General features: G+C 36.7%; 1 protein-coding gene across 2 annotated transcripts; it reads right to left on the bottom strand.

The window, feature by feature from the left end:
• Window positions 1-3,080: 3,080 nt before the first annotated feature.
• LOC145102942 (SNF2 domain-containing protein / helicase domain-containing protein / F-box family protein) lies at window positions 3,081-10,528 on the bottom strand. 2 transcript variants are annotated; one of them, XR_013706325.1, is made up of 10 exons: window positions 9,767-10,528; window positions 6,652-9,105; window positions 5,742-5,955; window positions 4,587-4,835; window positions 4,454-4,513; window positions 4,237-4,367; window positions 4,046-4,160; window positions 3,837-3,979; window positions 3,464-3,582; window positions 3,081-3,256 (listed from the first exon to the last, which is right to left on the bottom strand). XR_013706325.1 is itself a non-coding variant. In XM_079040467.1 (9 exons), the coding sequence occupies exons 1-8, from the start codon at window positions 10,318-10,320 to the stop codon at window positions 3,842-3,844; spliced, it is 3,915 nt and encodes a 1,304-aa protein (XP_078896593.1). In that variant the 5' UTR covers window positions 10,321-10,528; the 3' UTR covers window positions 3,263-3,582; window positions 3,837-3,841. The 2 variants fall into 2 exon arrangements, 1 of the variants encoding a protein (XP_078896593.1); XM_079040467.1 differs by lacking the exon at window positions 3,081-3,256 and having other exon boundaries at window positions 3,263-3,582.
• Window positions 10,529-12,074: the final 1,546 nt, after the last annotated feature.

Raw genomic sequence — 12,074 nt, 5'->3', positions numbered from 1 at the left:
ATTTATGTATCAGGTCCTTGCAGTTAATGCGAATTGACACTTTATGCCCAGTTTCGTAATTGGGGTAAAGTTTGGCATCTTAGGTTGTTTTGGACGCAACGGGTCCTACATAATTATGATATTGACAGTTTTCACCCGGATTTTCAAAATTCTTGCAACTCTCACCCAAAGGTTGAAAATTTTCACAAAAATTGGAAATTTCTCATGACTTTTTCGTGATTGTTTTTTCATGCAAGTTTTTCGCGGTTTCATTTTTGGCACACATCGAGGGGGAGATTTGTGAAGTTTATTCATCGGGCGCTTCTCAACCTTAGTGGGTTTATAATCACTTGTTGATTATAACAAGGGGGGAATGTAGAGTGGGTATTCAAAGCTTCTGGGGTATTCATTTGCGGATTTGAATACCGGTATTACTTCGAGTGGGAGTTGGTTTTGATCACGTGGGCTCATTGGATATTGAAGCCGGGACATCCAATCCTAACTTTGAGGGGGAGAATGTTAGGGTGCAAAGTCACTCTTGGATGTCATATGTGCTTACTCCTTTGTATGTGTGTAATGAGTTGTCTTTCCTTTATAAGGAAGTGAGTGCCACTCATTTTATGTAAGAACTTTGTGAGAGTTAGTTTAGAGAGAGAAATATTGCAAACCCACTTGTACTCTTTCTAGACTAATGAGAGCTAAACCCGAATTTATTTACTCTTGTGTTCTTCCTATTCATAATTCTTACATGATTCACTAAATCATTTCATATTCCGCATTCATCATCATAGATAGGATCACTACAATCATGGAAAATGGTGGGAAAGTGTAACACCCGTTTTCCAGAATAGATCGGTTGAGGGCTTAACAGGGTCAAAGGTAAGGTTTTTGGGAAAAACCTTATGCTACTGCATAGTGAATGGAGAACCACGACGTGACATGCCAACTACATGTATGCACATCTCATTTGAGTGTGATGATGTAACAATAGATTGGTCACGATGCAACAACCTCTTGTATGTAAAATCCTAATTTTTCTAGGCCTTGAGCCCCATTTAAGGGAAGTGAAGGCTATGGTTTGCATACCCTCATCCTCCATCACCTCCATTTCACCCTCCAAGAAACCCTAGCTTCTATTAAGTCCTTTTTGAAGCTTTTAGGTGTGTTGTGACTTTGAAGGATAAGAAGAAGGTGTTCTTGTAGTATTATCTAACAAGAAAACATCCTCATCATCTTGTTGCACACCTCCTAGACCTTTGTAAGTCCTCAAGTTGCTATCTTTAGTGTTCAAATATTTTAGATGTAGGTTAAAGGCTTGTTCTTCATGTTCTTGTTAGTTTGGATGAGTGGATTGCATAAAGTTAGCAACTTTAAGGATCCTTAAGGTCCTTTGGGGTTATCTGTTCCAGATCTAGAGTTTTATGCCGTTTTTGGTCTCATGCACAAGTTTGGGTTCATTTCCTCCATGTTTTTTTTTACCTATATTAGAAGAGACATACATTGGACATGCATGTCCATAAAGCACCGACTTTTATGATGCTTTAGGTGCGAGAAATCCTTCTAGAGAGTAGGGATGAGTTGCCTTGGTGATTAAGAGATTAATGCATTAAGAAGGCCAAAACAGTCCCCACGACGTGAAGAATTGGCCTTCACGACGTGAGAAAAGTCAGTCTCTGTGACTGTTTTGTCTTGAGGCAATAACAAAATTGCAGAAGCTTGGCTACGATGTGGTGGCCGGCTGTGAGACTTTTGGTTGTTGACTTTGAATTTGACCGTTGACTTTTTGACCAAGTTTGACTTTAGGTCAATTTGAGGGTCCTAGGCTGCAGTTTAAGGATTGATCCCTGATTGTTTTTTAGGTGACTGGTAGTAACTAGTTTTCATATTTGCGAGAGCTACGTTGTTATTTGCTAGATTGTGAGGGAGTCTCCTCACTATACTATGTATTACGATGTATATCCTTGTATGTTAGTTAGGATATAAGAGTAGTTGTATGTTGGTTAGAGTACTAATATGTTGGTGATCGTCTAGCGGAGTGCCCTAGGGGTTGTATATGGTCATGCAGGATAGCCTGAAAACTCTTGATTTAGGCTTTCTTGCATGTTCCTTATTTGGTTGTGGCTCTAGAGTGGGATCACATGTTAGAATGTCTATCTCACCTCTGGTTACATATATCTATGCATTCCTTGGAGATCTGTTCGTAGTGGCGTAGTATACTGTATGAGGCCTGGTATGCGGTAGTGAGTTGTTAGACAGGTAGACTATTGTAGACAGCTACCTGTGTTTATGTGTTTACTTAATTGCTTGTGTGTTACATATGTCGACATATTAGATGGTGGGTTTAGACGGTCCTGCTTTGTGTTGTTGGTCAAGATACCTGGGCAAGCCAATGGTACGTTGTAGGCCAGGTGTGAGTCAACTGTATGCTTTATGCTGAGAGAGAACGGTCTAGAAGAAAATTGCCAAATCATAAACAAATTTTAATTTGGAATTTATTTGTAAATTAACATAAAATAATAAGATTTTAATGAAGATTTTCAATTTTATTTAATGATTAGACGTCCACGTTACCAACGAAACCGATAAACTGAGAAAAAAAAATTGAAATTGTTACCAATAATTCATATTTTTCATAAACAAATTTTAATACGGAAGTTATTCGTAAGTTATATTAAAATAATGAAACTTTAGTGGAATAACATTTGAAAAATTTTATAACTTCCAAAAAAAGTAATTACATTGACAAAAGATGTATTTTTTATAACCAAAACATAGTATTACGTCATTTTCTGGATGGATCTCTTACGATCCCGGTATTGCAATTTGCAAAGCCAAATCACGTTTATTCCACTTGCCCTTAACCATTTACATTTTTGCGTCCAAGAATTTATTTGTTTTTTTTTTTACAACTTTTTTGGGAATTGGGTGTTGTACCATTTTGTATTTATCTTTGTAAATCAATTGTAGTTGGTGAATTTATATATCAAAATTTTGGGATGTGACTTTTTTTTTTTATCTTTACAAAAATACCGTAAACATATTTCCCAGATGTACCAACGATTTCGTATTATTAAATTAACAAGAATGAAACAAGTACATCATGTACAATTAAAGAATGAAATTATTATAAAGAATCCAAATATGCTTAGCTATTGATGATAAGTATAATTAATTATTATCTTGATATACCTTGTTTAATTAACAATTTTTAATTTCTGATTCTCTTAATTTGAGACACTTAGACCATAACTTTAGTCTTTAGTCCAGTTTGACTTCTCTGAAATAAAAAAAAAGAATTTTCAGAAATTGGAATCTTTTGTTTATGAATACAATACATGTTGAGATTGTATCACCTCACCCTACACATACATCCTCTTCTACAAGCCATTAAGTATTATCTAAAATGCCCTTTGGTAACAAGATAAAGTGACAAACATATGAACCAAAAAATAATACAAACGAAAAGGGCAAAAAGGTAATTTACCTTAGAAGCTTGCTATGCAAAAACCCATAATTTCTAGAATCTAGACCCACCACAAAAATTAGGGTTAGCCAATCGGGCCCACAAGTAGGTGTATCTACACTTCTACAGCTGATCTTGTCCTGCAAAAGAGTACGTATGAACTGTACTTTCAATTTTTCCTTTATTAAATAAGTTCAAATATATTTTTTGAAATAACATCTTGAAGTTATGCTTCCATTTTGATATTACGTGAAAGGCAATATTATGTGAACTTTTATAAACACAATAAATATTTTTAACTTTAATCTATACGTTATATATAAAAATAATACACAAATAAATGATTTTGAACATTATTATGAATGGAAACATGAGAGATATAAAAGCATAATACCTTAATTAATTTTTGGGGTTTTTTCGCACAAAACTTAATTGGGCCAAATAATTACTTTCAGCAAAATCATGCAATGTACGTCTAGCTCGTGGGCCCTCATGCACATTCTCTTCCTTCAACAACTTTCTACACTCATCAGTATCCTGCAACCAAATATAATAAAATTGTTATATAAATATATTAAAAATATTTAAAAAGTAAAAGTATACCTGAAGGAATTTTAACATCTGTTCTTCAATGGTGCCATGCATAGCCAAAGTCTCTACATGGATTGGGCGTGTAGCACCCATTCTATGAGCTCGACTAATTACTTGTTCCTCCATGCTGTCAATTGTCAAAATGATAAAATTATTCCATTTTATAATAAATTATATTTATATATATCACAAATAAATTATACCTTTTATCCCAAATGGGCTCCATTAAAAATACATGTGTCACAAAACTAAGATCAAGACCAAGTGCTGCACTTCCATCCATCAAAAGAGCCATACATTCCTCATCATGCTGGAAAGTAGCCAATGATTTCACCTACATCATTTTATAAACTACAAATTTCAATTAAAAAAAAAAAAAAAAAAATTGCTATCAGTTTATATAAGCTACAAAAATCTTACCTTGTTAACAGAATGCATTGGACTATACATCCCCACAAATTTAATGCCAGCAATTGTCAACTGAAAAAGGAGTTGATAAATATCTCATCATTTGTGCTCAAAATAATAATAATAATAATTAAGAACTAATTACCTGCTGTTCGATTACATGTATATGCTCAAGAAACTGAGAGAATATCAACACTTTCTCTACAGCCCTGTTGGTAAATCTAGCACAAGTCATGCTTTTCCCAAAAGGCAAAAGAAGGGCATTAACGTCTTTTCCATCGTTGATGCAACTTTCTGTTATTTTATTATTAGATTCCTGTAAATCTTTTAATCTTTTCACAAGATACGAAACTTTACTGCTGGATGTTGATTGCCAATCAGGATTCCAGTCATCCTAAACCCAAAATAAAAAAATAAAAAAAAAAAACATAGCAACATACTTTTTATTAATTTCTACATTATATATCATTCCACATTTCTACTTCTATTCAATTTCCATTTCTCTCTATTGCAGCCTTCTCCTTCAAACTTTTTCTTATTAAAGCAATGTACATAGGAAAATATATGTAATTATAGAATTATATTTTTTTTAAATTTTATTCTTAGGACTAAGTGTAACAAATAGCAACAGACTTCCATTCACTTGTTTATTATATCTTACTTTAATTTCTTTCTATTATACCATTTTTCTTATTAAGGCACTTTTACTTTGAAAATCTACCTAATTATAGCATTGCACTTTCAATCTTTTCCTTATTATAGTTTAATAAAGGGTTAATCTCATAAAAGACCTTATATTTTGTGTTTTTTCCATTTTAATTTATTTTCTGAAAAAGCCCTTGCATTGTTTCATTTTTTTCCAATCTGGCACTTTCAGTCCCCGAAAAACTTGTAAAATGTGAGAAACACTTAAAAAGTTGAGGGCTTATCTGGAAACAGTTACAAGGTTGAGTGTCTTTTTTCGGAAAAAAAGACAAAGTTGAGGGTTTTTTCAGAAAAATGAAAAAATATAAGGTGTTTTTAGGGAAAAAAATTAAAAAAACAAGGTTTAATCCGGAAAACACATAAAATATAAGGTCGTTTATGACATTAACCCTTTAACAAACATGCCCAATACTCTGTACCTGAATGACATTACAATAAAAGGGTAGATTTTTCAAAATTCAATTTTGTAAAGAAATGAAATGGAAGTACAATGCTATAATAAAAACAAATAAAAAAGTGAATGAAAGTACAGTGCTATTTCTTGCATTGAAATTTTAAAGCAGAAAATAATATTTTCAAAGTAATGTAATGAAACCTGTTTATACGACGGTTGTAATTCAATGAGATCTTTTGGAACTGGCCACTTTGGATTAGGATTTTCTGGACGCGCTAATGTTTCAGGACTTTGCATCTCATATAAATTGTCACACCCTGGAAACGTACACTTTTCACTGTTTAAAGCCACACAATCCAAACACAAAAGATGCCTACATGGCGTTATCACAGGTAGGCGACACCACTCTTCACATCTGTAAATCAAAAAAAAAAAAAAAAAATCACCTTCAGAAACCTCCATAAAAGTGGGCCCGTTTTATTACAAGTTGGAACTCGTGTTAATGCAATAAACTCTGCAACTTTTTTGTCCCATCCAAAAAAGATGGGACCGGGACTCGCTCTTGATTTCTTATCCATGCAAAAAGACATAAATGCCCTCATCATCGAAAACAGCCCTACAGTTTGTTCCAGTCCCGTTCCATGTAAGTCAGACTGAACAAGCTTTGTAGGACTATTCTCTCAATCACGGGGGTATTTATGTCTTTTTACACAGACGAGAGATCAGGAGCGAGAACCTGCCCCACCCTTCTGTATAGGACCAAAAAGAAGGGAAATTGTCAAAAAAGTCCCAATATTTTCGGAAAAGTTACGGTTAAGTCCCAAATTTGTTTTTTTGAACATAAAAAGTCCGGATTATTTCATTTTGGCTCAAATTAACGAAAAAGTCCTTTTTTCTTTTAACAGGAAATGACATTATCATGTAAAATCAAATAATCAGGACTTTTCTTTTCAAAAAAAAATATTTGGGACTAAAGTGTAACTTTTCCCAAAATAAAGGGACTTTTCTGAAGCTTTCCAAAAAAAAATACAACTTTTGTCCGATTAACACAGAATCCCAATCCAATGCAAATCAAACGCAATACAACCTGTTCTGTTCTGTTTTATCATACCTCATACAGCTTCCACCATATAAAATATTATATCTAATAAAAGCATATTCCTCGGAAACCGGATCAAGCCCATTTTCCACCAAAATATCCATGGTTTCCTGGATATCTTGACCCGCATCCGTTACTTTTATATGTCCAGCTACACAACAAGACAATCTCACATTCCTAATCAAATTACTCCTAAACTTCCATTGCTTCGGATTCAACAAACTTTCCACATGACTCGGATCATTCCAATCCGCCATTAAAATATTCCTCCTAACTGTAACCACCAACTCATTATAACTCCTCGCATGTTCCTCACTAAAATTCAAAAACACCACCTTCTTAACACACTCAGGAATCATCCTCAAATCCTTCTTCCTTGCACTAATCATACACCTCCCGAGCACCTCCAAAAGACGATTTCGCCCCTCCTCCATTTTCGCCTCAAACGGTCTAACTATCCCGGACTCCCACGACATTTGATCTTGACCATACGCTTCTTCCTTTAGAAACTTCAACATCGGTTGAAGACTCGAGAGTTGACTATTCGGTGTGTTGGGAGTCGGGGTCCCGGTCAACAACCACCGAGTTGAAGCGGTCAATGATATCGATAACTGTAGTTTGTTGGTTAGGTTGAGGCTCGAGCCCAGGGTGTGACCCTCGTCGAACATGACTCGAGCCCAATGAACCGATATCAACACGCTTCTTTTTTTAGGGCTCCATTCCGCACTTAAACGACTGAAAGTTGTAATCACAATGTCGTAATCCCACGCCACGTTGTGAACCGATGGCTTTTTATGATCTGCCCAAATGAAAACGCGTAGCTGCCCGGGTTTCACGTGTTTCTCGATCTGTGTCCTCCAATGGTCGACGAGGTTTGCGGGGACCACGATTAGAGTTGCCCGGGATAAATAGAATCTGACCGAGTCAAGCGGCTCGTTGAGGGCGACTTTTAGGGCAGATAAATCGAAAGATAAGTCGATTAAATTTCTCGGGTAGTGCCACCTCATTGTGCCTTGGTCAACGCGTTTGACTAAACCGAAAGCTTGAAAGATTTTGTGGAACCCACGGGGCTCTCCAGTGGTTAACACGCGGGTCCCGGTGAGCGGGTGGACTAATCCGGTGGTTTCCATTTTTGTGAGGTGGGTTTCGGTTAGTTTTGTTAACCAAATTAAAGCTTTTTTGGTTTCGAAGTTGATTAAGTGGTAGTGTTCTTTAAGGACACTAGTGAAGAAGGAAACGTTTTCTTCTTTTCCTTGTGGTGTTCCTTTTGTGTAAAATCCGGGCAGGTAGGTGACCGACTGCCCGTTGTCCCATGACTGTTCTGGGACATTACAACTTCTGTGATACGGGTCTTCATTCATACTACAAAACCATGCAGTGGCAGAATCCGTAATATTTGATTGGAAAAGCTTCCTCCATTTTCTACATGAATCACACTGGACCCACGTTTCATTTACTTCAAAACTACCCCCTCTCCCCTTCTCCTTCTCCTTCTTTGGTTTCTTTTTCATGTTTCTTGAGATCACATACGGTGGATCATCATCATCATCATCATCACCACCATGTTTTCTCTTTCTCTCACTAGAAGGGTAAGATGGTCCTTCGTATTCGTTAAAAAGATTCCTCTTAACTTTTGTCCAGCTTCGTGTGTTGGATTTTATAAGCTTTGGTGGATCAGGGGTAACGGTTTCTGATACGGTCAGTCCGGTCAGCCCTCTTCGGGTGCTCCGGGCAGCAATCTTTTTTCCACCTAACTCATAATACCCACATTTCTGATCACCATTTTGTTTACACCAGATTACATCCACCCCATCTGGGGGGTCCGCTAGGGTACCTAGGGTTTTCAAGATTAAAGAAAGGGCAGTTATGGTCTTTCCTAACCCGGGTTCATCACAAAACATACCCCCACGAAAATCTTTAATCATGGGAATGGGCCCTGTTACAAGCTCTCCAGAAACCAAATTGACATTAAAAGCAAACCCATCTTCTGTTTCTAATTTCATGTACAATGGATTCGGGAATGTTTCAGGGTCACGTTCCCGTTTTAGCATCCAGTCAACTGCTGACTGCTGATGTGGAAATAGTTTAAGTTTCATTGATGGCATTATTGTTTGTGAGAGTAGTCTTAGGTGGCGACATGTGGCGGAGATTTTGAGGAGTTCGAGAGGGCTGAGGGAGGTTAATATATTGATCAAAACATCATCGGGTAAGAGGTGGAAACCGGATGGGGGGAAATCGTCTGAAGGGTTTATTTTGGAATTGACGAAATTGCCCTTCGATGAGACGCTTGGTAGAGTTTTGAAGATTTCATGGAGTTCGAATAGTTTGTTTCGGGAAGTATCAGGTGAGTTGCAGTGTTGATTGCATCCAAGAACATGGCAATCTGAAATGTTCCAAATCTGGGTGTTGATGTTGGGATCGAGTTTTTTGTAATCTAGTATTGTGTGCCTTGTTTCCCAATCACAGCTGTAAGGAAATGATTTGAAATAAGTTAGGTTTTATGGTGAAAATGTTTGGAACTTTAAAATGATAATTACAAAAATGTGCATGCAAATCTGGCTTGGTGTAAGCTTTCTAGGGCTAGTTTTGGTTTTGACGATGAGAAGGGCATTTATGTCTTTTGAAAAGACAAGATATTTGTCCCATCTTTTTGGGTGGACAAAAAAATTGCAATTTTTGTCAATGCTATTAGAGTAGCATGGTTTGATGTAAGATGAGTGTTTAAACAATGGGTTGGACCCAAAAGACAATATATTTCCTAAATTGACTCTTTAGCAAAGTACAATGCCCTAAAGAGAAACCGTTGAGTATGTATGTATGTTAATGATTAGTCAAGGTGTATTACATAACACGAGGATCATGAATAGTGAGGTAAATGTGTCATGTCATGAGCTAGAATGAGTATTTTATGTTATACATGAGGGTTGGTATGGGTTGAAGCCAAATGGAAGGAAAACATCATTTGAGAATCAAGTAGATTCAGGGTTGTATGTGATTGAAGACTCTCAATGAAGTTGAGATGTAAGGTTTATAGACTGGTTGCTAGACGTAAATTAACCATGAGAGATGAGATTATTAAAACTAATAAGCAAGTGATTTGATAGCAATTAACTGAATATATCCGAACCTCAAATGGCGGAAAAGTGCTGCCGCCGTGGATCTTGATTTTGGAAACTGCCAACCAGACCACAAAGCAATTGGCAGATAAACATCAACCAGCACCACAACCCTGACCTCCCCTTCTTCCCTTTTCCGAGAAATTCGAACCACTCTTGAAGTGATCTTCAAGCACTTGTTGTTTACCAAAGCGTGAAGTTGATGAATCACACTTACGCTACCATGCACTAGCCCTATCTTGCTCAATTTCTTCCTCGATACCGACATTGATCCACCACCACTTTCGCTCTTAGACTTCTGGGGTGTTTCCGTAACTTCGCCGTCGGTCGAACTAGAGTTGATAGAGTTTAAATTGATCAACGATAGTACGATGCCGTTTGACGACAGAAAACCCACATCAGTTCCATCTCGAAAAATATTACAGCGAGTGTTGACAATTAGGGTTTCGGTAATGCCATTGTCGATAGTCTGATTCTGGGTGGTGGTTTGGGGAAACGAGAGGACGACGCACAAGTAACCACAGAGCTTGTGATCCCGGATGGAGTCGTCCTGATTTTCATCCATTTAATGAAGGGAATAATTGGGGGTTTCAGGGAAACAAACAAACTCAATTAGGTGTTTCGATGTTTTGGTGTCGAACAAAATTTCGTTCTTAAAGCATCGTGAGAATTCGTTGTTGGATGAACCGAGGCTTGTGAATCTTGGTTTGGTCTTTGGTTCTTGTTTCTGCGCCCATTGGAAGGGACAATTCCTAACGACGATTCCATCCATTCCACGGTGATTTTTATCCCCAAAGTACAAATATGGACCCTGAACTTTTAGAATCTTTAATTATGTATTTTTTTAAAGGGGAATTTTTTTTAGGGATATTGGCATGAAGCACAATGATGTTTTCCATTTGGTTTTAAAAGGTCCTTCAACTAATTTTCGTACCTCTTACCTCACTAAAGTGACAAATTACTTGTCGTTTATACCATTAAAGCCGGTTACCCGGTAATTAAATGTGACGTGACCTTTAGATTTTAGATTTCTTCAATTAAATGACATATCATCAATGACATGTCAACGCCTTCATATAATTATTCAAAAAATGGCTTTACTCCAGTAGGTTATCAAAATCGTGTTGAAGTGTTCAAGATTCTAGGGCTTTTCTCTCCCATTTATGTAAGTTTTCTCTCGTCTAGGGTTCTTTTGTAGTTAAAGTTCATCTGATTCTTTTCTAGTTAAAGTTCATGGTGAACCCAAACCCTATTTTCTTGAAAGTACATTTACACTATAACAGTGTTTTTACAAAAACACCCACATAGATATACTGGATGTGAAACGTTCATGTTTAATGATCATGATTTCTCTAAAATGGATTTACATAGGTATTGTGAATTTCTAGAAAGGTTTGATGGAGAACCTTTTGAGAAACTTTATTACTCAGCACGTGATCTCACTATGGCAAATGGTCTTAGGGTAATAACTAACGAAATGGATTATCAAGTGTTTATCAATGTTGCTTATCAATCACCTGAACGGCCAATAGACATGTATTTAAATCATATTGGGGAAGGATTTGAGGACTGGTTCGATGAAGAAAGTGATGAAAGTGGTTCAATGATCCAGGGGTGACAAAGAAACTACACAAGGAATCCTTGATCCTGAACCAGCCTATATGTGTGATGTTGGTTTGGAAGATGAAATCAATGGGGAATACTATACCCCGCTAAATAAGACTAAGGACAATGAGTTTCTTAACAAGTTATGCCTGGAAGGTGGGGAAGAGAAAAATATTGAAGAGACAGATAATAGTGAGGAATTGGACAATGATGTACTTGAGGAACATCCTATCTTTAATCCTCATGTACGCTGGAAGAAGCAAGAACCAATTTTAGGCATGAGATTTGAGGATGTAATTATGCTGTTAAAAATGGCTATCAACTATGGTTCGAAAAGAATGACAGTAAGAGGCTTCTAGTATTGTGTTGTAAAGGGGCTTATACTTTCAGGCTATGGGCAAGTTGGATGAGTACAGAACACAATTTTCAAATCAAATCTTTAAAAAGTGAGCATCGATGTGCTAGGAACTACAAACTGGGTTCAATTGTCAATTACAGATGGATTGGTAGCCACTACACCAAGGAGATTTTGCATAGACAAAAACTGACAATTATGCAGCTAAGATTGGAGGTCATCAAGAAATTTGGTGTTGAAGTCAGTATTATCTAGTGCAGATGGGCCAAATAGTATGTTATGAATCTTATTGAAGGTGTTGTTATTGAGCATTATGTTAAGCTTTGGTCTTATGGAGAGGAAATTAGAAGATCCAACCC

This window comes from Lactuca serriola, chromosome 1 (genome assembly GCF_051521515.1).
Source record: "Lactuca serriola cultivar US96UC23 chromosome 1, Lser_US96UC23_V15, whole genome shotgun sequence".
Lineage (NCBI taxonomy): Eukaryota > Viridiplantae > Streptophyta > Magnoliopsida > Asterales > Asteraceae > Lactuca > Lactuca serriola.
Note: the sequence above shows the minus strand (reverse complement) of the source record. Positions and strands in the feature narration are given on the sequence as shown.

Coding starts and splice junctions, on each gene's coding strand:
- LOC145102942 (XM_079040467.1), bottom strand. CDS start 10,320: ATGGATGAAAATCAGGACGACTCCATCCGGGATCACAAGCTCTGTGGT. Junction 5,956..6,651: donor TATGGTGGAAGCTGTATGAG/GTATGATAAAAC, acceptor TTTGATTTACAG/ATGTGAAGAGTGGTGTCGCC. Junction 4,368..4,453: donor CAATGCATTCTGTTAACAAG/GTAAGATTTTTG, acceptor AAAATGATGTAG/GTGAAATCATTGGCTACTTT.